Raw genomic sequence first — 27207 nt, forward strand, 5'->3', positions numbered from 1 at the left:
CATTATTCGTTGACAGAACACAAAACTTTATAGTTTGGTTAACTAAATATCAGGTTTTAAGTACTACATGTATTATATGTATAAGTTAGTATAACTGTAGGGGTTTACAGTGCAGTTTTGATTGCGTTAATGTCATTTACTGATTTGTAACAATCTGTGTTACTTATAATACTTATAATACTGGTGAATTAAAGGGAAATGTACTCATGAGCTAAAATAATTGTTGATAGACGGACCATACCAATTGAGTAAATGTCAAGATGATTGCCTACCTCTTCATCTCACAGGTAGCTGGTTGCAGAATAACATTTTACCACCTCCTTTACGACCTATGAGTAGAGTAGTAGAGTCAAATGTTCTTCTGCAACCAGCTACCTGGGAGATTATCCATTGACAATGGATTGTCTTCAACTACACCTGTCGCTAGATGCCTATTTTCCTCAATCATCTGACCTGAAGGAAACGTAAAAATAAGCTTTGTAAATGATGGCAGGGAATGTATTTTGTTGTGTTGGTTGTTTTCAATTACAATAATATATTTATTTGTATATAAAAAAATGGTGCATGTTGTGATTTCTTAATAATAATTATTTTTATCATTATTTTTCCCAAGCTGAACATCTATAGCCTCGCTAAGCCAGGATAAATAGAAAGAAAACTACAGGTCCCAAAATGCAACTGAAACTAATGGCAAAATAAAACCATACTCTCTCGCCTTGTTTTTTATGAAAACCTTATTTAAAACTACTTAAAAACTGTAAAAGGGTCAATTCTGCCACCGAGGCCTTAAATTAAATGCAAGTATTTAAAGCCAAACCCACAAACTCCCGTTGTTTTGGTCACGTGGTTAAAAAAAAGGTCAAAAGTTTCGCGGGAAATAACAACATGGAGGACGAAGTGACAGTGCCTCCGCTCCCAGAGTCTGTGCAATGCCCCGTTTGCTCCAAAGGGTTCAAACCTTCCAAGATTAACGCACATCTCGACAGATGCCTTAAAGATGACGACGACCGCTGTCCGTCCACCATGGACGAGGGAAGACCACCTCTTAAGAAACCCCGCGTTACTACTGCCTCACCTCCACCCGTACCTGTCAGTACAGCCAATGGGACCCCGACTCGTGGGCTACGAGGTACGTCCTCTACCGTATTCTCCCTGTTTCAGAACAAAAAACACAACGTTTCAGTTCAAGGTGAACGCAGTCCACCGTTTTCCGAGAAACAACAACAACAACCACCAGCTTCTTCTTCATCAGCGGTCAGCAGGGGTGTTAAACGCACCGCTCCAGGTGATATCGAACCAGGGCAAACGGATCCTGATCCCACTATGCTGCCCAGTCCACCCAGTTCACAATTAACCTTAGTGAAGACATCTACGGAAGCCGTGCCATCCCGGACCTTTCTGACCACAGACAAGCCCTTAGCGGAGACGCTACGACCCAAAACGCTGGAGGAGTACTTTGGACAGAACAAAGTTGTAGGAGAGCATACTCTCCTCCGCTCACTGCTGGAGTCACAAGACATCCCCTCGTTGATCCTATGGGGACCCCCTGGATGCGGAAAGGTCGTTCATTTAAATGATCCAAAAATATAGTTGCATTTAATATATCCTTTCCTTGCATGTATTAATGCAATTACTCTTTAACGCAGCCTTGGCACAATGTTAAGGCTGCAAAGTATATAGCCCCAATGGATCTGCTAATGCGAGATGGAAGTGATTACATTTATTCCAGTCACTAAAAGTTATGGAATGGCTTGGGCTTAAATACATTCTGCAGTTATAAGCTCAAATGCTTAACGCTTTAATGGCTGCTGCTCAGGTGACGCTCATCAGTTCATATTGTGTCTTGCTGGTTTCCTCTCCATCTCTAGACCACTCTTGCTCACATCATAGCCAGCAAGAGCAAGCAGAAGGGAACTGTGCGCTTTGTGAAGCTCTCTGCCACCAGTGCGTCCACCAGCGACGTGCGAGAGGTGATCAAGCAGGCGCAGAACGAACTCCGACTCTTCAAGAGGAGAACCATCATGTTCATCGATGAGATCCATCGCTTCAATAAATCCCAGCAGGTGCGTGTACACATATATATATATATATATAGCCACAATGGCATATTTATTTGCCCATGTGCTTTGTCTTAAAGGTCAGACTGGTTCTCAGAAAGGAAATATGGCTTCTGTAGAATGTATTCTTGCACCTCCACTTTTGTGTGTGTGTGTGTGTGTGTGTGTGTGTGTGTGTGTGTGTGTCAGCATCACACATGTTTCCTTAATTATGTTAAGCTTGCTGTGTGTGTGTGTGTGTGTGTGTGTGTGTGTGTGTGTGTGCTTGTGCGCATAGGACACCTTCCTCCCTCACGTGGAGTGTGGCACGGTGACCCTGATCGGGGCGACCACGGAGAACCCCTCCTTCCAGGTGAACTCTGCGCTGCTGAGCCGCTGCAGGGTGCTGGTGCTGGAGAAGCTCTCTGTGGAGGCCATGGGCGCCATCCTGCAGCGGGCCGTGGTCTCCCTGGGGGTCCACGTGCTAGGGGACGGGGAGCAGGCCGAGGACCTGGAGGAGCCCCCCGATGATGGAGCCCAGTGAGTCCCCTCTTAGCTCCAGCTGTGGATGCATCATAGGCACTTTGTTTTAAGTAGTGGCTGGCACCTGTGGCTCACTGGTTAGCACAAGGGATGCAATGAACATCCCGTAATTCTAATTGGATACACCAGGGGTCGGCAACCTTAGGCACGCATGCCACCACTGGCACGGGGCAGCATAATCATTGGTACGCTTAAAAAATAATAAAATAAAAAAAATATTTTTATTTAATTATTATTATTTAAAAAAATCACAGCACAATGCGGCAGCATAATCATTACTACCGATTTTTTTTGCACTTTATTCTGTTTTGGGCATTTCCTCCCAGTGCAAATATGTTTAAATTAGTTACAGAGACCAGTGTTCTGAAATGGGATCAATTAATAGTTTTTAAACCTATGTTGTGAGTAATAGAGAAGAAAATATTTAAAATATTGTTGCAAGTGGCCTTTATGCATTGCCAAAGAAACATTTAAAATGTTGATGCATGATTGTGGACTATATGGAAATAGTACAATTCCAGGTCTTCTGGAAATCTTTTTGGTCGCTGTGTCATAATTCAGCTTAATTTTTTAATATATTGTTGCTTAAAGGGTTATTCCGGTGTAAAATGGATTTTGGATATGTTTTGTATGCTAACGAGTTGAAACGTTCGTTTTGGAGCGCAAAAAACGTATATAGACGCTTTCTTCAGTTGGCTGTTTTTAGCCAATTCTATCAAAACGCTATAAACTTGGAACGATTGGGGCACTGGTTATGGTAAAAACTAAATCGCTATTTTAAACCACTTTAAAGGCTAAAAGTAGCCTGACACTTCTTTGGTAGTATAATAAGGGTCTTAACATATACAACGAGGCATTGAGAACTTGGTAAGTATACAGATTGTTTATTAAAAAGGACATTTTATACACACTATACCATCAGTAGATCACCCGTCGACGCCATTTTGTTTTTAAGACTCGATAAGTAGATTGGTGAACACAGAGCTTGCATGTTGCTGACGGATGTCACAATCTCTGTGTTCGTCAATCTACCTATCGAGTCTTAAAAACAAAATGGCGTCGACGGGTGATCTACTGATGGTATTGTGTGTATAAAATGTCCTTTTTAATAAACAATCTGTACACTTACAAAGTTCTTAATGCCTCGTTTTATATGTTAAGACCCTTATTATACTACCAAAGAAGTGTCTGGCTACTTTTAGCCTCTTGAGTGGTTTAAAATAGGGATTTAGTTTTACCATAAACAGTGCCCCCATCGTTCCAAGTTTATAGCGGTTTGATAGAATCGGCTAAAAACAGCCAACTGAAGAAAGCGTCTATATGCGTTTTTTGTGCTCCAAAACGAACGTTTCAACTCGTTATCATCCAAAACATATCCCAACTCCATTTCACACCGGAATTACCCTTTAAGGCACACTTATTAACGAGAAAATGTAAAACTGGCACTGCAAGTTAAAAAGGTTGCTGACCCCTGGGATACACAGTTGAAATCAGAACTACTACACTATTCTACTACTACTACTACTACTACTACTACTCCTCCTATTATTGGGCATGTACACCCATTCCACAATGGAAAGTTAGTTTTAAATAAGTTTCCCACAGACCATGTGTGTTATGACCAGAGCTGCGCTGGTATCTCTTTTTACTGTTGTAGCGTTTGCATGATTCACTTCTAAACAGCAAATTTTATATTATGTCTATTAGGGACATTTTAAAACATGTATCCAGTTGAATGTGATTTGTGAAGGGTTTTGACCATCCAAACCATCCAAAATACTTCATATTTGAATGCATCAACATTATACATAATGTATTCATAAGACGTCTGGTATATTCGTAAATTACAACATGTTTTGCGGTGAAAATATCTTTGCAGTTGTTTATGATTTGTTTATGTACTTGCGTCATTTAGGTACATGTTTCCACCCTCACCACCCTGCTAGACTGGGCACGCAAGTGCTGGTTGGCTTGGCATAGAGCCGTAAGGAAGCACTCCCAAAGTAATCCATCAGAGCTGCTGTTCAATGAGCTGACGTGCAGCTGACGCTGGGCAGACGCATGAAAGACGCATGGCAGACACGCAGCAAAACACTAAAATAGACCTGAAGTCTATTTATAACCCGCGTTGACGCATGACTCTATGAATAAACTGTGTTTGTGTGTCAGTTAATTAAATAATGTATAGGTGAGTCGTTGCAGTTGCATATTGCTAGGGGAAAAATGCCCTCAAATTTGTTAATATATATCCATACTAGTAGTCATATTTTGATTCCTACATACAATTGCCTTGTCGTTGACCTACACCGTAGGGGGATTGCAGAGGTGCATTCCTAGGGTGCCTCCTACACCTTAGGGATCACATTGCACTCCCATTTCATATAGAATGAATTTACTGTAGTTGTACAGGCCCCCCATATAACCCTATGCATCGCTGCAGACTATCTCCCCTCTTGCATCTCAGCTTCTAGCTGGTTTTAATTTGAGATTATGGTCGAGGTGCGGTCGCTATGTCGAGGTGGAGACGTAGGGAGAGTTGTACGACCCCAGACTTTGTTTATACCAGGACATTTTAGAGAAGGACAACATTTGGAGCACAATTAGTGCCATCATTGGACCTTCAGGAGAGGAGATCAGTCGGAAGATGGCCAATGAGAACATTGGCCCGTTAAATAGTGTTGTGGGTGCACAATCCACTTGGGGTCGTTCACAACAATGACAAAACTCGTACAGCTTCGCACTCGTAGTTGTTAATTCTAAATCCATCTCTGACATGTCCGGTGGAGCAGGTCCTAAGGAGACACAACGTGACGCAGCGCATTCATGCTCAGTGTAGCTCCCGGGTTCCTTGGCACTGCCACCTCGCAGCAAGAAGGTCCTTGCTTGTTCTGGGGCAGAGCCACCACCACATGGACTTTCCACTTATAGTTCATGGGGTTTGCATGTTCTTCGCCCCTCCCATAACCTATGGTATGGGTTCCGGGCACCGTACTGTGTGACAGCCCACTGATCCAAGGAGGTTAGGATTTGTCCAATGCAGAGACTGAATTTCCCTGACAGAGATGAATAAAGTATATTCTTCTTCTTGCTGTTTTGCATGAAAAGCGCTGTATAAATATATTTTTTAATTTTTATTTTAAGTTATGGAAGACGGTGTGGTCTTGGCATCTGCTTCCCTCATATCAAAGGTGTAGCGTGTATGATTAAGTGGCATCCCCCTGTGTTGTTTTCCATTTCTGTGTCCATGTCTCTTTGAGGGCATTCACGTTTTTCCAAGTCTAAGTAGGGTTAGACTTCCGTGACAATCTTTTTAAAGAGTTCTCTAGGGGGATTTACGCGTGTCTCAGGTTAAGTGAAGGCTGCAGTGCAGTCAGAGGGAATCCTACAAGTTGTCTCCAAGCTTATGTTGGGGGGAGGCTGTAATGTGAGCAGTGAAAGTCGTCAGCCCTGTGTACTGGGTGCCAGTAAACTGAATTGCTGACTCAATGAGAGAGCGAGATGTTCGGCTACACATTGCCTGAGGGTATAATGCGGCTTAGAGATTTAAGATGGGAGTTGAGAAAGCAAAACTGACTGGCTTACAATGTAAACTAGCAGACGCTTTTATCCAAAGTGACATGCAAAATCCACATTTGTCAGAAGAAAGAGAAACAATATATCGCTGATGGTGTAGGTGGTGTTATTCATGGCGACGAGTGGTAAGCATTTACAATTGCTAGGTTAACCCAGCGATCACTACCTCACTTTGTGACAAATTCAGAGAGAGGTCTCATAATCCATGTGAGGATAATGGACCTGGGTTCATCTGTCTGTTCCCTGTCAGACCGCAGGTGTACATCGAGCAGAGGGCTCTGGACACCGTGGCCCACCTGTGTGACGGAGACGCCCGCGCAGGCCTCAACGGGCTGCAGATGGCCCTGCAGGCACGGGTGGCCGGGGCCCCGCCAGGGAGGGCCGGGGCCCCGCCAGGGAGGGTCGTGGTGCAGGAGAAGCACGTCAAGGAGGGTCTGCAGAGGTCCCACATCCTCTATGATAAAGCAGGTATAGTCGACGCTCTACTATAGGGTGCCAGAGGGGGCGCCATATTTTAATTATTCAAAAGTCAATGCATTTGATTAAATACGTTTTGACTTTAAATAATACATCTATAAATAAAATAAGCTATTTGTAGTTAGTGTGTGTATATATTGCTTTATCTCACCTCATCTCTTTTGAAGATGAGGTATATAATGCTAATTAATACATCACATTATAGCAAATGAGGCTATATATCATAAGTAATCAAGGAGGAACACAACCCGCACGTAAGAACACTTTGTGATTACAGAGGGTACTTGTAGCATATGTTATGACAGCTCCACAAGATGAATGGTTGCTAACTAAAATATATATATGGTGGCTAATTCATTGTATATTTATTACTTTATTTCAAGAGTGGATATTATGCAACCTAAATATATTGAATAACAATTTATTCCACCACCCCTGAAGTATAGATCCCTCAGTAGTACAAATAAGATAGGTTGTATGGAGTACTTGTATGCAAAGTTGCTTCATGTCGAGTTACATCAGCCGGCCATCAATTTAAGCCAATCAGAAAAAGCAATTGCAATCATCCCTTTGAACAGCTGTGGGGAAACACAGGCTGTAATGGGAATCAGGCCTAGTCTTTTGCTAAGCCTTTTCCAGAAAATACAAGGCCTCTAAAATAAACAAAAACCTGTTTTTATTTATGATCCTTAGGGAGATCAATAGTCTAATCTCTAATTGCTTTACACAATGGAGATATAAAATAAGTGTTTTCTTTAGGACTATTCATTAATCAAAACACACTTTTAATTATTTACGTCCCCAACCCGAACCCCCTGTAGTGCTCATCGTTGAGTGTCTGGTGATAATACCATAAGCACTGTTATGTTTTGATGGAGGGGGTGTGGATGTGAAGAGCTGGGGGGGGGGGGGGGGGGGGCAGTAACACCAGTTAATCCTGACCTTCCTCAGAAACATGCAGTCCTCAGTACTGTCCCGTTACCTAACGTTCAGCTGTCCACTAAGGTTGGATTAACGTTTCCCTGTGCCCTCACCATCCTCAATCATGTGGTCTTATTATTGAAGTCAAATGTTGAGTGAAGTTCATTGCTTGAATGGGGATAAAGGGTGCGAATCACAGGGTAGATCACGATATGATACACGATACATGGCCCATGACGCTGGTAATATCGCCATACAGCGATTCTGCGATAATCAATATATTGTTAGACAATTCTATAACGATACATCAAGATATATGTCTAACTATGAATAGAAAATGACTTTGAAAAGGTTCAGTGCTGGACTTCTGTCTCTATTCATGGTCCAAACTGAGTTTTTCAGTTACCTGTCTTTGAAACAAACAAAGAAAAAAAAATATATATATATATATAATTATATTAAATATATAAAAAATATATAAAAAAATATATATATTGATATTTGGGGCATGTGTATCGATTATTTTATCTCACCAAGAAGGGCGACGATAAATCGACGTATCAATATTTTGTCCCATCCCTAGTACCATTGCAATTCCTCGTTCTTATCCACATTAATATTTACTCATTGCCCAAACACATTGCATCGTGTGTCTGGGTCCTCTCAGTGTGTTTTCATGCGCACTCCAAAGGTTTAAAAGTAGTGTTGTTCCCTGCCAGGCGAAGAGCACTTCAACTGCATCTCAGCGCTGCATAAGTCCATGAGGGGCTCCCACGAGAACGCCTCTCTCTACTGGCTGGCGCGTATGCTGGAAGGGGGGGAGGACCCCCTGTACGTGGCCCGCAGGCTGGTCCGCTTCGCCAGCGAGGACGTGGGTACGGAACACTTTGATACTCACTTTGTTACATTTTAGAGGATTTAGCAGACGTTTTCATCCAAAGCAACTCGCCATGGTTCATATATACAATCACACACCGACGGTGGAGTCAACCACGCTAGGCTCTTCGGGAGCAGATTAGATGTCAAGGGACACCTTGATCCTCAGCTAGGTGGAGTCGGGGATCGAACTAGCAACCTTCCGGTTACAAGTCAACCTGCTTTTATTCCTTAGCTAAGCCGACTCCAGCTTAAGTCTTACAACAAGTGTACATTTGTTCATTTCAACTACCCACACAATCTGCTTGTAACTTCATTAAATGAAAGGTTTCGCTGTGCCCCTGTTAAGCTCCTTCAAGCAGTTTTTCTAAATATAGAAATGTATAAAAGTTTACAACCAGATACTATCGTCTCAATCTGATCCTTGGCTGTGTGTTCCGACCCCATGTGTACCCTGTGACGTGCAGCTAGCCAGTAGCCAATCTCGCCCTGTTATGGGCCTTACACAGAGACTCGCGATGGACCCTTTTTCTAATGGGCTCAGCAAGATTCCCTCCCTGTCCATATACGGGCAAAGAACCAAGAACATTGATGTCAAGAAAATCATGTTATTTTTCGACTGAACCACAACGACCGACACATCGTCCTTCTGATAAACAAAACTTGGTGAGTAACTGATTCATTTATTATCAACCTGCCATAGGACATTATCATTTTGTGTATTCTTTGATTATCAAAGCCTCTTCTATTATAATGCTTTTTTTTGTTTTGCTGAAAGTCCTTTTTATTTATTGACAGCGTGCCTGTTCAGCAGTGTAAACCTGATTCAGTCGCACTGCTCTGGATCTGGATGGAACAAGAAGAAGAAAGCATATTGTCGGACAGTTTGCCTGTTTGTTGTTTGCAATATAAATATAATCTCTTATATTTGCTTGTATAATATGATGATCGGCAGCTCCCATTACCCCATGTGTGCAGTGTTGACAGGCTAGCGTGAATGTGCTTCTCGATTATATCTACAGGGCGTCTGCCACTGTGGATATAATCCTTCCATTTATGACGTTGTGATGGACATTTAATCCATCACATTTCAACCAATGCACACCATGGAGGCTTCTATATCGTGTGCAGGCCTACAAGTTATTTCTGTTTGCAATATAAATATGATCATATGATATTGATGGCCAGTTTGTTTTAGAAGTGGGTGCGCAGTTGAAAGGAATAGGCTAAATGCATTGAGCTTCTTGTCGAGGGTGCACTTTGCATCATACTCATTACCTATACATACACTCCTGACATAGTGATAGACGTTTCATCTGTAACAGTAACAGCACAGTTAATGAGGATGATGATAATGCATAGGGAATGAATGCACTTCTTCTTGTGTTGTTATTGCTGAACGTCAGGACACTGTCCGTTGCTCCGTTGTCACCATTGCATGTGAAAGGCGTTTTTGTCATTGTCTTGTGATCACTTGTATTAAGGTTATAGCTCATTTTTAAATATTCTTTGACCAAATTCAATAAAAGAAACAATAAATTTAAGACTGACTGTCTATATATATGTAAATATGTGTATATATAATATGTGTAATATATCTTGCACTGAAAAATAGTACTTAGCATTGTGTAGGGCCTTATCCTAGCTATCTTTGTTACATATGGGGAATAGGTTAACCTAGTGATTGTTAGTGCTTGGCACTTGTTACCATGATCATCCTTACTGTACCGAGAGCGATATATTGTTGTTTCTCCTTCTTCTGACAAATGTACTTATTCTACATCGCTTCGGATTAAAGCGTCTGCTAAATGCCCTGAATGTGAATGTCAATATGTGTTGTTCTGCGTGGTTCTGATCCTCTGGGTCTCAGATCCTCTGGGTCTCTGATCCCCTGGGTCTCTGTGTCTCTGATCCTCTGGGTCTCTGATCCTCTGGGTCTCTGTGTCTCTGATCCTCTGTGTCTCTTGGTCCAGGTCTGGCAGATCCCTTGGCCCTGCCCCAGGCTGTGTCTGCCTACCAGGCTTGTCACTTCATCGGCATGCCCGAGTGTGAGGTGAGACCCTGGCCCAATGCCCATCCCTACCAATGGAAATATTCGGTCTGCCTATTTGATGAAGTCGCCATGTGTACTATGTAAACCATCTCCTAACTTAAAACAGCCCAGACATATCTCTAGTCAATGCTTAGCCATAGTTATTTCAATAATGTCATCACTTCAATCACATCCTATAATGATGAATATGATAAGTTCTACTTATACATAATGTTGGTCAGCCCGTACCTTTTATCTTTTATTTCTTTGCAAGAATCTTCCTATCGACACAGCCACAACCCCTACCAGACAGCAGAGCTACACTAGTTCACTTGACAGAGTCGCACAGCGAGTTGGAGTGGACAGAATATTGTTGTGGAGTGTTGCTGCATGTCTCTCTCTCTCTCTCTCTCTCTCTTGCTCTCGCTTTCGCTCTCTCTCTCTCTCTCATACCTTTCTGTCTTACTCTACAATAAAAAGAATAAAACTTAATCTTAAAAAAAATAGAAAATGTATATATATATCGTACATTCGCCTCATGTAGCTTACTTGTGTGTGTGTAGCTTACTTGTGTGTTTCCCCCATCCCACAGGTGATCCTGGCCCAGTGCACTGTGTACCTGGCCCGCGCCCCCAAGTCTGTGGAGGTCTACAAGGCCTACAGCAACGTGAAGGCCTCCCTGAGGACCCACAAGGGGCCCCTGCCCTCGGTGCCCCTCCACCTGCGCAACGCCTCCACCAAGCTCATGAAGGAGCTGGGCTACGCTAAGGGCTACAAGTACAACCCCGCGTTCAGCTCACCGGCGGAGCAGGAGTACCTCCCCGAGGAGCTCAGGGGAGTGGACTTCTTCACCTGGACTCCCTCTGAATGAGCTACAGTCGTGTGTGTGTGTGTGTGTGTGCGTGCGCGCACACGCTGTAAACTAATTCAGATTCTGTTCATGTTGATGTTTATGTACACATTGTTGGCAATGTGGTGATGTTCGTCTTTTTTGTAAAATTATTAAAACCGACACTGAGTCAAATGGGTTTTGATCAAGCACTACAGACAAAGTCACTCCCACATCTGTTTTTTTTTATTGTTATTGCCTCGTGGTGCGATTATCCTTGTCTTCAGTTTTCAGCCATTGTCTGCAATATAAATCAAAAGGCTAATAAATAAATCTGAAAAAACAAATCTGTATGGTCATCTTCCCAAAAACAATAAAACAACTGTTACGACCCTCTAGTCTAGGAGGGTTTCAGTTTCCCGAAATGGAGGGACCAAAGCTATATGCTTTGTTGTGTCAAAACCTTTTCTCTTTATAACGGAAGAGGTGGGTATGCCAGAGGTTTCCGAAGCCAGCAAAGGCACTCTACATTTAGCCTGCAGCTCTAATTGCCGCAACTTTAGCTCCTTTTATAGCTCAAGTTCCAGTCTGTGAATGTGTATTGCCTGATCCTTTGCTTGCTAAGCAGGGAGCATCTCACTTGACTGATCCAGGGGATGTAGGAGGCCACCCGGCTGAAAATCGTGGGCCTCTGGGGGGTGTTGCAGCCCCGCCCGTCTACAAAGCTGGTCACTCCCTGGACATACCACCTCCCGTCCCGCCCCTTGCAGCTCAGAGGCCCTCCAGAGTCCCCCTTTGAAGAAAAACAAAAGGTGTGAGACATTTGAAACCAAACCTACACTACTGTTCAAAAGTTTGGGGTCACCCAGACAATTTCATGTTTTCCATGATAACTCATTATTTTATTCAAATGGTCTTTACCTTAGAATGAACAGTTTTCGGCTGTGCTAACATAATTGCACAAGGGTTTTCTAATCATCAATTAGACTTTTAACACGATAAGCTAAACAATGTACCATTAGAACACACGAGGGATGGTTACTGTCTAATTAAAAATAGACTATTTCTGATTAATTTAAGGTTATCTTCATGAAACTGTGCTTTTCTTTAAAAAATAAGGACATTTCTAAGTGACCCCAAACTTTTGAACGGTAGTGTAAGTTTGCTGAATAAAAAGAAGACGAGAGAGAACGAGGTGTGTGGCTAGATGTTGAATTCAAGACTCTATAAGTCTTCTAGTTTGGTTTACGTGGCAGGCCGACTTGCTGTCCCCTCCAGCACAGACCATGGTGGGCTTTACTGAACTTCCCCACCAGTCGCTGCGAGCACAGATGCTGGGCCCCACCACCGGGAGCAGAGCCTGCTGCAGTTTGGCCGGCCGGGGCCCCCCAGCTAGGAGAGGGAGGGTTGGACAAACACAAAACGTTGCTACAACACGTAGTTACAACCATATCCTATTCCAAATCAGCTGCCCCCCCATTACCACCTGGGACTAATAAAGCACCATTTTCTTCTTATCCTAGCTAGCTTTGATGTATACGGGGAACGGGTCAACCTAACAACTAAGTGCTTGGCACTTGGTTCTATGAACATCCTTTCTGTACCGACAGCAATCTATTGTTTCTCCCTTCTTCTGACAATTGTGCTTATTGTAAGTGGCTTTGGAAAAAGCGTTTTAGAAAGTGGTTTCATCTTTGGAGTTTGAGTGTGGGCGGGTGGGTCTTACAGGAAAGCCGACCCCAGCCGGTGACGTAGCAGGCCTGGCCGTGGGCGAGCTCTGCGCCCTGTGTTGGCAGGCAGGCCAGCTGGACTTTGTCATTGAGAACCGCACTCTTCTCCAGTTTCAGGAGGGCAATGTCATTTCTAATGGGGACAGTGTCCGAGATTAAGAAATGAAAGGTTATCGGTATGGATAATTGTTTGACTGGTTCTATATTTCATGCATGTGTGTACATGTGTCACAGATTGGGTGCTATCTAGTTCCCTTTCTAAATATAACAACCTCCATTTGTTCAGCTGCTTTTCTAGGCCATATTCTCAAGCCGGGGAGTTCTGGTTGAATATTTACATTAAACGTTGGCCCACATATTCCTCTCACCGCCCATATCAGTAGGCAAAGTGTCCCATGTTTAAAAAAACCTGGCACATTAAAGTTAAAATGCTCAAAGCTCCATGAGTATTGATTCTCCTGCTGTGTCCAGGATTCAATGTGTAGAGCAAGACCCAGCCTACCCACAAGACACACAGTTGTCATTCCACTGAGGGTGTAGGATCATCCTCTCCACCATGATGGACTGTTCGGGTCCCTCGTGCATGTCCATGTCGTGCTCCGCGAGAACCACCCGGTAGGTGTGGAACCTGAGCACAAACACGCCAACCCACCACCATTGTTATTTTCTGGCGAAATGTAGATGATAGGTATTGGATTGATAGAGGCTTTCTCACGTGATGCAGTGGGCAGCGGTCAAGACCCAGTTGGCGGCGATGAGAGTTCCTCCACATGTGGGATAGAAGGACTCCAAAGAGACCTGACCGCAGAGGAACACACGTTGAGCGGTAATGGGTTGCAGTAGTGACCTGATTTGACAACATTATTTGACAATATATGTATATGTTGGGCATGCAAAGGGATTTTTTTAATACATCTGATACTGCATTTTGGATGACAAATTATTCTATAAGTTGTTGAAAGAAGGAAACAATATTTGATTGAAGCAAAATATAAGCATCTTAATGTGTACCTGTGGTTAATGGCTATACGAATACAATTGAATTGAATGTGGTGATAGTTAATAATAGTATATTGGCCAATGGTAAGACAGGCTATAATGACCAATGGCTTCGGAATAAATAAACACCCAGGAGCACTCCTCATGACACATGATAACCATGAGCCCTACCTGCCACGGCCAGCTGTACGGAGCAGCCTCTTCCCCATTCACAACACGACTGGATCGGGGCTGGTAGCGCGGTAGGCCACAGCCAGACACTGCAAAGCAGAAGAAATGTCGGAAAAGTCCTTAAAATAATACTTACTAATACGATTGGTGTTACCTCACCAGTTGTGACAAACAGCAAGAAGATAAGTAGGAGCTCCATCTCTGATGATTCCAGAATAAAAGGGTTGCCTTTGGCTTTTTATAGGCTATGTCAGATTCAGCATGGGAAATTCCTTCCTTTCTCCATATGTTGAGAATATTGCAGACATATGCATTTATACATCATCAATGAACTGCACATGCAAATATACATTCAAGTAGTCCCATTGGTAACACCCTAATCACACAGTTCGATGTATTTCCTATCATTTGTCATTTTAATTACTATCTGAGTATTTTCTGTTATTTTTATTATGTGAGTATACACTTATGAGTGTTATTATTAAGCAGAGCAGTTCATACTCCGACCAAGTAGGGGTCAGTGTGGGTCCTCTCAGTGGGGCGCATTACGCGAGGTATTATCAAACCGTAGAATAAATGTGTAGTCCAAAGATGGCGCTACCCGGTACTTTACTCGTGCGTCTGAGAGCTGTCTGCAACCTTGGGAAATATGTCGAAAGGAGAATTAAAGCTGGTTTAAATGTCACAGATGTGCGGTGGTACAAGACAAACCCCCGTTCCCTTCAGGACAGCACGCCTCCCGTCAAACAGGGTGAGTGTCACGGTCACATAGATCTAGTAAGCCGGGTCCCAGGAACCCATCCTCAAGGGCACCCATCGTTACCAAACAAGCATGTTTTCATTACAAAACTGTTATTTCACTCCTATAGGACTATTCTTCTGTTATCCACAGTACCGCTTATCCTTGGACTATCTCTTTTTTAAGGTAACGCAGATCTTCTTAAGGAGTTCCGCGACCCGAAAGGCCTTCTTAATAACGTCATCTCCCGGTCACTGGGAGTGAACGACCTGTCTCAGTTGATCCAGTACAACTGCACAGAGCATGGAGATGTCAAGGTACTTAACAACTGACTGCTTTCTATAGCAGTCCACACAAGAAATGTCTCTTCGTCTTCGTCGAGTCTTTTGATTCACTTAACCCCTCATTTATTTTGAAGGGAAAAATATATGTACCTGTTGTTTTAATGTGTTTTGTAACTTGCAGAGAGCCACTGTCACAGTCATGTGGCCCAGCAGAATGGAGATGGAGGGCATCGCCCCAAAGAAGATCGATGCCGAGCGATTCGCTGCAGCCGCTGCATGTCACAAGTTGAGAGTAAGTGCTATTAACTCACTGTAAACACAACAGTCGAATGCACTGATAAACCCGTCATTGACACAGCTGGCTTCTTCTTTTTCCTCTCTTCCTGTGTGTAGGAATTGGGTGTGCTCGGTCCTGAGAACGAATTGCCCAGCAGGAGGGCAGCTCGGAGCAGGGGGGCCTTGGTGTCCCAGCTGTACGAAACGGAGGACGGCGACATGAGAGACCCTTCTGCTGCTGCTGGTGAATCTCCTTCAGCTCCCCCCGGAGGCTTCTCCCCATCCTACTCTGAAGTGCTCTCCCTGTTTCCCCGGCCCAAGGAGCTGCTGAGCAGGGTCATCCAGGTGGCCACGTCGTCAAACACGCCCAAGGTCAGCGGTGCGCGTGTGTCTCTGGGAGGGATGAGTGCGTTTGTTGCCTCTTTTTTGCTTTTTCTTTTATGGTCTGTTTAATTTAATTTGTACACGTTCTATAACACATTCAACAGACTCAAAAAAAAACATGCACCATACACATGGGGTATGGCAAGACAATAATGTTATCCAACAACCTGGAGTAAGAATAAAAATAAGAAATGAAAACAAAACAGAATACACATTGAACTGAGCGAGACGCCTCACCCTTACTGCTCCTGACAAGCCGGCTGTCGCCCTGCGCGGTTGACAAGGCCTTTGGTGTGTGAATGTGTGAATGAATGGTTGTAAGTCGCTTTGGATAAAAGCGTCAACAAAATCCCCTAAATGTAAATGAATATGTAATGTTTACACACACACACACACACACACTGAGATGTGAGTGTGAGCTGTTGATGTATCTGCCTCATTTATGCTCTCTGTTGTCACATACTGACTGTATCTGCTCCTCTGGTGTGGATGCCAGGAGTATCTTCAGTACAGGAGCACGGGAGGGAAGGTGAAGAGGTGTGAGCTCACCATTCTGTGGCCGGAGGAGTTCAAGGTCACGGCGACGGCCGGCAACAAGGTCACAGCAGAGAGGAGAGCTGCCGCGATGGGCTGCATGAGGATGAAGGTGAGCTTCGACCTCTTCCTCACCAGGCCTTTTTGACTTTTTTTCTGAAAATCTCATATCCAAAGTAAATAGAGTATATCTCCACTACTGCAAGGGATGTCATTTGTAAACTGGGTACCAAAATAAAAATGACACATCTCTGAGATTGTTGTGCATGTGAAATTATCATTCTAATAGTATACACCTTGGTTGAAGTGAATGAAGCTGTAACACAGCAAAAGTGGAAGATTTATTTTCCCCCTAAAATATGTCATGTTGTAGATTAAATATGTCATTATCAGTTGGTACCATATGCCCAACGACAATTGACTCGGGCATAAAGCATCGAATGACACCACTTCAAACAATCGCGATTGAACCATATGGCCACCAGATGGCGATAGAGATCCTGTCTTCTGATTAAAGCCAATTTATCATTTGCTTTGAAACCCTCTCTTAGCTACTATACATTGATTGTAGAAGACATGTTTAGTTACATGTTTCGGTGCCCAGACACTGGACTATCAATTTATGGTGGTTTTATCCAATCAAACAAAGCTTTGATGACCAAAACAACAAAAAAGAAAGTTTGTTCTTGATTGTTTTTTATCCTCTATTTTTGGAATCAGTAGTCTCAGTTTCCACAAGATATATCAATTGTGTTGATTAAATGACGGGAAACAGGTTGCTATTGCTTTTCATGTGCATATGAAATTTAGTTTAGGGTTGGAATTGTCTTTCGTTTAACTAACAATCGGTATGATTAAAAAAAGTGTAGAATCGAATCTTTCCAGTGGTGTGTCACACTTTCTTGTGTTTTAAATGCATTAAAACGTTAGGGGAGAAGGGGCTTTAACTGGATACGGGTCATTTCGGGATGAAGACGTAGAAAGCACATAGGCAATGTGCCTGGGTACTCCAGTGGTAAGGGTTAAAACCTGTGGGCATCCTTGAGCTGGAAGCCCAACCCATACCGGCTCTTGAATGACATGTGTCTCAGTATATACAATTTAATGGAGGTCGCTTTGGATAAAAGGGTCTGCTAAATGATCAACTAGTAAATGGAGTTAAAAATAATATATATTGGTTTTCATTTCATGTGAAGAATAAGCGTGTGTTGTTGTTTAGGAGCTGGAGCTGCTGGACAAGGACAACAACGCGCTGACCCACGCCTCGTACCACCGTCAGGAGGTGAGGGCGGCGGGGGAGCGAGAGAGGAGGCCCGTGTCGCTGCACATCCCCCCGCACCTGGAGGACAGCATGAGGGACTACCTGGCCCAGGTACAGCCCCCCCACACCAGAGTCCACGCTGGGTGGACGCTTTTAGAAAACATTATTCCAAAGCCTCTGGAAAACTCTACATCAAAACATCAGAGAGATGGAATGAACAAGAAATGTCATCCATGGGCCAAGTATTAAATTGACACTGACCTGTTCTTTTTTGTATAAATGTTTGACTGTAGCTGTAAGACTGATGAGCGCTTGTATATTTCACTGTAGCTGCTGTATGACTTTATAAAAAAATAGCTTAATCTCGGTTCAGATTTCATTACAATTCCTTGCTAGAGGATCACAGGGTCTACTCTTACTATGAGTAATTTGGTCCAAGATGAAATGATGGTTCCTTGTTATCAGTGGTCCTTGGTGACATGATGCTACCTGTGGTCCTTGGTGACATGATGCTACCTGTGGTCCTTGGTGATATGATGCTACCTGTGGCCCTTGGTGACATGATGCTACCTGTGGTCCTTGGTGACATGATGCTACCTGTGGTCCTTGGTGACATGATGTTACCTGTGGTCCTTGGTGACATGATGCTACCTGTGGTCCTTGGTGACATGATGCTACCTTGCTACCTGTGGTCCTTGGTGACATGATGCTACCTTGCTACCTGTGGTCCTTGGTGACATGATGCTACCTTGCTATCCGCATTCCCCCCCACCCCCTAACACCTCCACGAATGCACACCACAGTACCCGGTGGCGAACGAGATGCAGAGGCTGTATGAGGAAGAGGAGCAAGCACAGAAGACCCTCAGCCAAGAAGAGGAACTGGCAGGAAAGGAAGAGGGGGAGGAGGCGGAGGACCTGCTGACGGACGCCATCACCGGCCGCCAGCGCCGCCCCCTCACGGCCCAGCAGGAGCAGCAGCTCAGCGGCGAGCTGTGGGAGCGCTGGGAGCGGGCGGACCCGGGTCTGGGCACGGCGCTGCCGGTGGACGGGCACCGGGAGCGCGTGGTGTCGGCGGTGGAGGCGTCCCGGGTGGTGGTGATCGCCGGCGAGACGGGCTGCGGCAAGACCACGCGCATCCCCCGCTTCCTGCTGGAGGGGCGCGTGCGTGGCGGGGACGGCGGCGGCTGCAACGTCCTGGTCACCCAGCCGCGGCGCATCAGCGCCGTGTCGGTGGCCCAGCGCGTGGCCCAGGAGATGGGCCCCGCGCTCAGGGGCTCCGTCGGCTACCAGGTGGGGACCATAAGATGGGTGTTTGTTTGTTTGTTTGTTTGTTTGTTTGTTTGTTTGTTTGTTTGAGAATGGAATAGCTTTTGGAGATTTTGTTGTTTTTTTGTGGGGGTCTTGCTACTCTTTTTCTTCAAGGTATCGGTTCTTTTTCTTATGCGATTTTTTTTTTTTTGCACAATTTCAGGCTACAGCTGGTTATTGACATCTGCAAATACGCCCAAAACGAAGACTTTAAATTAGCCAAAGCAATATTCTATGTTTGGAGTGAAACCTCATTTGTTTTATACATATAATCATATTTGGGGCGATCTGAATGATCAATGGGGTAAATGTCATCAATAAATTAAACAAATTAATAAAATGAATCACGTCAGTCAAACTATCCCTGGTCTATTATCCTACTGCTACTCAGGACCACAATAGCAGTTCCACTTTATACGCCCACAAGTACATCTACAACCGTCCTACCTCCCAACTCACCAAACCCTCCCCCCTCCCCCCCAGGTGCGTCTGGAAAGCCGGCCCCCGGAGCAGAGCGGCGGCGCCCTCCTCTTCCTCACGGTGGGCGTCCTCTTGAGGAAGCTCCAGGGGAACCCCAGCCTGCGGGGGGTCAGCCACGTGGTGGTGGACGAGGTGCACGAGCGCGACGTCAACACGGACCTGCTGCTGGCGCTGCTGCGCTCGGCCCTGCGGGAGAACCCCGACCTGCGCGTGGTGCTGATGAGCGCCACCGGGGACAACGACCGGCTGGCCCGCTACTTCGGGGACTGCCCCGTGGTCAAGGTGCCGGGCTTCATGCACCCGGTGCAGGACCGCTACCTGGAGGAGGTGCTGCAGGAGATGAGCAGGAGCCCTCGCCCGCCGCCGCCGCCGCCACGGACCAAGAGGGGCGCGGCCCCCCCGCAGGGGAAGGTGAGAGGCTCTTGGCTGTCTTTGTCAAATCTCCCTACCAGAGTATAAAGTACTACAGGCCAAACAATGTAACCCACATTTCCTTTTTTGTATTTTTTGTTCATATGGTTGAAGCTATCTGGCATTGGCTGGTGGCAAGTGTTGATTTTGGTTCCTGTTTCTGTATGCGGGTTGATTATTCGATCTCTGGTTACTATAACGCAAGCGCATCCTCAAAGAACCTGTGCGGCTGCTATTGTATTGGTTAGACAAAAATAAGTGTTTTTGTCCTAATCTTTACAATCTTTGGGGATTTGCGGAAGGAGGGAAAAGAGGAGGCAGCGCCAGACCTGGATCTGGTGGCTGATGTGATCGAACACATAGACAGACACGGAGAGCCAGGTAACACCCCCCCCCCCCCTTTACAAGCCTGACCAACCAGAACCTGAGGCTTGGTTTGGGGTTTTCGGTTAATTGTGCGTGTACCACTCAAGACTCTGTCTCACTTGTCTCTTATGGCTTTCCCTCGTGGCTCAGGTGCGGTGCTGTGTTTCCTGCCTGGCTGGCAGGACATCAAGGCGGTCCAGGAGAGGCTGGAGTCCAGGCCCCGCTTTGCCTCGGGCTCCCAGATGATCGTGGCTTGTAAGGGAACACCAGTGATTCTGCCCCATAATCCACCTCTTTCCCTGCCTTTCTTTAAACTCAGCTATCTTTTACTGTTTCTCATCACGCTTCTGTCCTTTTTATCCAACCTATGAAGTGCATTCCAGTTTATCAGTGGCAGACCAGCAAGTCGTGTTCCAGCGCCCCCCGCTGGGCAGAAGGAAGATCGTCCTGGCCACCAACATCGCGGAGACGTCCATTACCATCGACGACATCGTTCACGTGGTCGACGCGGGAACGCAGAAAGAGCAGAACTACGACCCGCGCACAAAGGTCAGTCTTTAAGAATTTGCGGGTATGTGTGTCGTCTTTAAGAGGTTGTAGTTCATGTTAAACATCCTCTTCTTCCTCCCTGCGCTGCCAGGTCTCGTGTCTGGACACAGTGTGGATCTCGCGCTCCAACGTCACCCAGCGGCGAGGCCGGGCCGGGCGCTGTCAGCCAGGCCACGCCTACCACCTGTTCTCCCAGGAACGCCTGGAGTCCATGCCCAGCTTCCCCATACCCGAGATCCTGCGTACTCCCCTGGAGAGCCTGGTGGTCCAGGCCAAGGTTCACAGTCCAAACCTCAAGGTGAATGGCAAACTGCAGCTCCTAGGAGAGGGCCCTCCCTCTCCTAGGCAGAAAATACAGGATACTAATAATATTCATGAAAGGGATAAATATGTTTTTATTAATGACAGAACTACAGAAAAAAATATCTATAAACACATATGTACATTTAAAGCAAGGGTATGCAGTTTATTTTAAAATAATTGTTCGTCCTATTTGTTTCAATTATATTTAAATCCCAACAGCAATCAATGCTCAGACAAAAGAAATTCGGTATCTGTTTGTTGCAGGCCTGTAATAAGACTGTCCAATCATTCCATTCGGCCCGAATAAAACGATTGGCTGGCCTGCATTTCTGTCAATCTACCTACCTGGCTACCGATGCACACTCTGCCTACTCATTGTGTATTACCGGAGTCTTCCACAAGGCTAGGTAGACCTTTTGCTAATGCTAGCGAGTAAGTCGTGTTTAGAGGGAGTGGCTTTGGATGGTTGCCTGAAGGGGAGGGAGGGATTTTTCTTTCAGGTGAATACTTTCAAATTGATTACACACAAAACAGTCACATACATTTTTATATTTTTCATTAAAAAATATATATTCAGATTTCATGATTCAGTTCTGAGGGAGACATCTTGGAAAGTATATGCTATATTATTAAATAGATATACATCAGGGATAAATGGTCTCTCTTCTGTTTGTGTTTCCTCAGGCGGTAGATTTTCTGTCCCAGGTGTTAGACAGTCCAGAGAAAGATGCCGTGAAAGATGCGGTGCGAACCTTACAAGACATCGGTAGGTTTGACCCATGACTCTTGTCAATGTTTCATGTGTTTGAAACGGCAATTTGCATTCAAATAATATGTCACCACCACTCGCCACAACATTGTTAATCGGCAATCTGTACAACTTTAGCTTGTAGTTAATAAGTTATACAACTAGAATTGACCTGAATATGGGGGTGAAATATAAATTCTAAGCACACCTATGTTCAAGTTAAAGTTAAAGTTAATTTTACTTACACAGAATCTTTTAAAAAAGCAACATGTTTGTATGAGGTGCTCAAGTGCTGTACATAAACTGATTTTACAGATAAAATGCAGTCAATACATATTAAATACAGATAAAAGACAGATATAGAACAATGTTTAAATATGGGGCGGTATGAGGCTCAGCAGGTAGAGCAGGTTGGCTGGTAACCGGAAAGTTGAGTGTCGATGTGTCCCTGAGCAAGACATCTCACCCTAACTTCTCCCGACGAGCTGCATGTTTAACATCGCCGTCGGTGTGTGTATGGATGGGTGAATGTAAGGCAATATTGTAAAGCACTTTCAGTGGCCACTGGTTAGAAAAGCGCTGTATAAATGCAGTCCCTTTATCATTTAATAAAACACAAAATAGGAAAATGGGAAACGAGGTTCAGTGTGACCAAGGCTTTACAATATAGACTCAAACCCAACCTCCCCTTTGAAATAAGATGCGTCCGACTGCAACATTTTATCCCTTACTTATATTCACACTGTATTCGGTTCCGTCTCAAAGGGGTTCTGGACAGGACGGAAAACCTGACGCCACTCGGCGAGCGCGTGGCGGGTCTGTCATGTGACCCACGGCTGGGCAAAGTGCTGGTGCTGGCGTCCATGTTCCGCTGCGTCATGCCCATCCTGTCGGTGGTCGCCTGTCTGACCCGAGACCCCTTCTACAACAGCATGCAAAACCGAGGTCTGGTCTGTAAGGTGAGCAGAGCTGGCAGTTTTTGTTGTTATTAGTTCATGCTACTTTATGTCTTCTTCCCGATGTTCTGTTTCAAAAGGAGCAATGTGTCCCAGTATCATTCGAAGATCCTGCATGTGAATTATAAACCCTTTTTTTACGGTGTTTTCGTATCGTTTATATTTTCGATGTTTTATAAACCGCTTGACTTCTTGAGTTTGAACAAGCTCCATGTATTTGCACTTTGGGCAGTGATCGGCTCAATCATCAACTCCCAGAGGAACGTGTGTATCCATTACCTGGTGTAAATCATGCTTATCTGGTTCTCTCCTTCTGAGCAAACTGTTGTCGTTCATGGCAACAATGTGAACGACCCTGCTGAGCCTGATCTACTGAGATCAGGTGAGAAAAGCACAGTATAAATGCAATCAGTTTACCATTTCTGCACTGTTTTTCTTTCTTCATCTTCTGCTGCCTCTCGGCGCTTGCCTCTGGTGTTCTCTGTCTCCCAGGCCAAAGACACTCTGAGCGGCTCCAGCCACAGTGACTACCTGGTGCTCAGCCGGGCGGTGCAGGGCTGGAGGAGGGTCCAGCAGGAGGGCGACCGGCAGGACCGACAGTGCTACCTGGAGGACTACGTCCTGTCGGGGGCAAGCTTGCGCTTCATCAACGGTGCGCTTCAGAAACACACGCACCCAATTGTACTCGTTACTCATTTACATTGAGGGCATGTAGCAGACGCTTTTATCCAAAGCCACTTACAATAAGTTCCTTTATCAGAAGGAAGAGATACAATATCAGGGATCCAGACTGCGACCAAATGGTTGCATTTTGCGACCAAAATTTGAGTGTGCGACTGAATTTTGCATCTGGTCGCACATGTGCGACCAGTAAATTTCCCCCTTTTTTATTTTTTCATTTGGGGTCACCCGTCGGGTACCAGCGGGTACCCAAACCCGGTCAGGACTTTATGTGCCATAAAGGGAGGCACCTGCTAATGCATTCTCAATGCAGAGGCGAGCGGGCAGATAGGAGGCGCAGCGTCCTGCGGCATGACAAGCGGGCGCACTCCCGTGAAACTGTCGCTTCCGTGCTTGTCGAACGCATGCGTGCACACGTGGAAACAGTTGGTATAGATGAGAATCACAATAAAATGTGACACTGAATTTGAAACCGCACATTGTAATTTCTGCATCCATTATCAAAATATTTATTAGTAATACAGTGAAGAATTTGGAAAATCACATTGCCATGTTGATTTAGGCCTACGGTGTGTGCCCCTAAAATTTCTGGTTGTGCCCCTAAAATTTTCAGTGTGGGGGCCACAGTGCTCCTAGTGAAAAAAGTTAGTCTGGAGCCCTGAATATATCGCTGTCGGTGCAGCAAGCATGTTCATAGAGCCAAGCACTAACAATCGCAAGGTTAACCCAATCCCCTGTATGCAGAAAGCTAGCTAGGATAAGATGCTACACAATGATAAGTGCCAGGACGTGCAACAAACAATAAGTGCGTACATTACTCAAATTTGATGCGATTCAGCTTCACTGTTTACCCTACCTTTCCATAGCTTAGCTTGACATCAAAAACAACTATCTTTAGATGTCGATAATCATGTATCTAGTACTGCAAAAAAGAAAGGGACACTCCTAGTAACAAAACAAAGCATTGCCAGGAGCTGCCTCTCCTTTCCAGACTGACGGCCATTAACCCCCCCCCCCCCCCCCCCCCCCCCCCCAGGCCTAATCAATCAGTTCAGTGAAAACCTGTACCAGGCCCAGCTGGTGTCTCGGGCCAGCGAGTGCCAGCGGGCGGCATCCCTCTACAACCAGCAGAGCCACCAAGACGAGCTGGTCAAGGCCGTGCTGCTCGCTGGCCTCTACCCCAACCTCATCCAGGTGAGCCTGAGGGTAACCATCTCTTACCTACCACTCTTGCTTATAGCGTAGCGCCTCCATACATGTGCCCTTCTGCTTGTTCATGTTTTACCAAACATATGATATACGATTATACTTTATTGTCAGAGTAAGTCTAAAATTTGTCATGCATCCCAGCAGCTCATCAGAGACAAGACAATACATCAAGACAGCACCAAAAAATATGAAATAAATATAATGAAAATACATCCAATCATCATAGCATTACAACAATAGATGTTTTAGGCCCATTAAATGATGCCAAACGTTTTTTTCTCCGCCGTCGAGATGATAACACTGTGTACACGAATGCCATTCTCATCCATGATTGAGCCCACAAACCGATCAGGAAAGCATTGCGCTGATGGGTCAGCAATTAGCACCAGTGTTGGGGTAGTTACTCAAAAAAAGTGATTAGTTACTTATTACTAGTTACTTCTGTATATTGAAATGAGATTACCTAACTAGTTACTGCATTTGAAAAATAACTTCACTACTTATTACTTTACTTTCCCGTTTCTTAATTTACTGTAGATACATGGACAAGTTTTAAAGTAATGCTGTCTATCCAGTGCACGGTCATTCCTAAGTAACTTTTGTTGTTGGCGGACCAAATGTCCGCGGTGGTGGACACATGATCCAGGGAGGACTCGAAAATTATTTTGAGCTTCGATTCCATGTCGGTACAACACCCTTGTTCAGGTAATGGGAAAATGTTTTCCTGTCGGATGTTGGCTTGTGAGTCGCGGGTATTTTATCTAGTATTTTTCTAAATCTGGGCGATTCAACAGTCAACAGGGGAAGCATGTCTTCTACAATGAACCCTGCAACCAGCCTGTCTTTCTGTGTCACCTGCTGCTGCGCTCCAACAGTTGAACACTCCTTCGCACAAGCAGCTACGTCACTCAAATCAATCGCTATGGCAACTTGCTGAGGCAAGCAGGCGCTGCAGACACACAGGCAGCATGCATGCACGCACCACAACAGATCAGAACTTTACACGCAGGCAAACACGGCTTGGGTAACGCAGGAAAGCGCGTTACTATAGTCTAGTAAAGTAGTGTAGTTACCAATATTTTAATTGTAATGCGTTACTTTACTTCGTTACCAAAAAAAGTAATATCGTTACCCGCAACACTTATTAGCGGTGAGGGGTCTTAATAGTCTCAGACTGGGGGTGGCATTCACTCACGAAAGATGATGGATGCCGTTCTAACAGATTGTAGCTCTGCGAAATGTAGCTCTAAAATCTTGAATAATCATTCCTCACAGGTGAAGAAGGGAGTGGTGACCAAAGGAGGCCGTTTCCGTGCCAACGGCCTAGCTTACCGCTCGCAAACTGGGCCGGTCATGCTGCACCGTGCGTCGGTCAACAGGTTTGTTAGAGCCGTGTGTGTGTGTGTGTGTGTGTGTGTGTGTGTGTTAAATCAGAGATAAAGCAAATATAGTATATCTAAGCTTTTGTTTGTGTGCAAGTGCATTTGATGTATTTTGAAGCGATTTATTAAACGTCAAATGTGATTGGTCGGCTGTAGGGGGAAGAACCAGCTCCCAAGCCGCTGGCTGACGTTCTTCAGCGCGGTCAAGTCCAGCGACAACGTGTTCATCCGGGACTCGTCCGCCGTGCACCCGCTCGCCCTCCTGCTGCTCACCGACGGTGACATCGTCGAGACCGGTGAGTGCCGTTCAGGATTTCCCGCACAAAATGTGTTAGTTAAGGTGGTGGGGTTTGTCGTCAGACCGGGTCGGGAGGGCTTGTTTGTGCGATAGACTAAAGACTGTACTACATTCAACAATTATTAATTGAACACTAAATGATAACAGTATATAATTCGTAAATACAGTAAGCAGCTTCTCAAAAACACAAGAACAGTGAATTAATTTGTGCAATTTTAACCTCACATTATTCGAAACTAATTTGAATCCTTTTATTTTCTTCTTTGCGTGTCGCCCTTCCCAGTGCGAGGGCAGCGTGTGGCGGTGTCGTTCCCCGGCCGCTCCCTGGTGCGCTGTGAGCTGCCGGTGGACAGCTGGGAGCTGCTGTGGGAGCTGCGCACCAGCCTGCAGACCATGCTGCACCGCAACCTCAGCCGGCCCGACGGCTCCCAGGCCCACGCCGCGCAGGACGCCCAGCTCATCGACCTGCTGGTGCAGCTGCTCAACCACGACGCCGAGTCGCACCCGTCCAGGGGCCAGCGCGGCGGTGACTGCAGCAGCAGCGATGGGGACAGTGACAGCGAGTTGGACTGATTCTATTAAAGTTTGAATGAAGTATAAGAGTTGGAAAGTGTGTGTGTGCGTGTGCGTGTGTGTATATATAGGAGCAGCAGCATTGTACAGAGAATGGTTGTTCTTTAACAAAGTGTAATAATGTTCATTGCTTAAATCATTTGTTACTGTAGTGGGCTGTACGTGGAGATTTTTTGGTGGTGCATACAAATCCAGTGTGTACTACTTTATTCCTTTTTGTAAATATGACCATGTATCAATGAAGTCAGGTGCGTAGTGGTACGTCACACCATTTTT

General features: G+C 45.1%; 3 protein-coding genes across 3 annotated transcripts; 2 read left to right on the forward strand and 1 right to left on the reverse strand.

Moving 5' to 3' along the window:
• Positions 1 to 884: 884 nt before the first annotated feature.
• wrnip1 (WRN helicase interacting protein 1) lies at positions 885 to 11329 on the forward strand (the record flags this gene model as incomplete). The annotated part of the gene is made up of 7 exons (XM_079750868.1): positions 885 to 1560; positions 1869 to 2063; positions 2335 to 2576; positions 6403 to 6620; positions 8270 to 8425; positions 10400 to 10479; positions 11051 to 11329. Exons 1-7 carry the CDS (start codon positions 886 to 888, stop codon positions 11327 to 11329), a joined length of 1845 nt encoding a protein of 614 aa, XP_079606994.1. The 5' UTR covers position 885.
• Positions 11330 to 11846: 517 nt separating this feature from the next.
• Positions 11847 to 14386, reverse strand: LOC307085713 (chymotrypsin-like elastase family member 3B; the record flags this gene model as incomplete). The annotated part of the gene is made up of 7 exons (XM_079750577.1): positions 11847 to 12080; positions 12537 to 12679; positions 13014 to 13150; positions 13520 to 13645; positions 13733 to 13815; positions 14188 to 14276; positions 14347 to 14386. 7 exons carry the CDS (start codon positions 14384 to 14386, stop codon positions 11847 to 11849), a joined length of 852 nt encoding a protein of 283 aa, XP_079606703.1.
• A 377-nt stretch (positions 14387 to 14763) lies between these two features.
• On the forward strand, positions 14764 to 27163 carry dhx30 (DEAH (Asp-Glu-Ala-His) box helicase 30; the record flags this gene model as incomplete). The annotated part of the gene is made up of 19 exons (XM_079750250.1): positions 14764 to 14938; positions 15113 to 15243; positions 15392 to 15502; positions 15604 to 15858; positions 16367 to 16516; positions 17624 to 17776; positions 18469 to 18957; positions 19459 to 19866; positions 20169 to 20247; positions 20383 to 20487; positions 20606 to 20781; positions 20873 to 21079; positions 21769 to 21850; positions 22598 to 22791; positions 23281 to 23440; positions 24506 to 24663; positions 25954 to 26057; positions 26217 to 26356; positions 26642 to 27163. 19 exons carry the CDS (start codon positions 14764 to 14766, stop codon positions 26929 to 26931), a joined length of 3567 nt encoding a protein of 1188 aa, XP_079606376.1. The 3' UTR covers positions 26932 to 27163.
• Positions 27164 to 27207: the final 44 nt, after the last annotated feature.

The sequence above is a fragment of the Pollachius pollachius genome (genome assembly GCF_949987615.1).
Source record: "Pollachius pollachius genome assembly, chromosome: 14".
NCBI classification, from domain to species: Eukaryota; Metazoa; Chordata; class Actinopteri; order Gadiformes; family Gadidae; genus Pollachius; species Pollachius pollachius.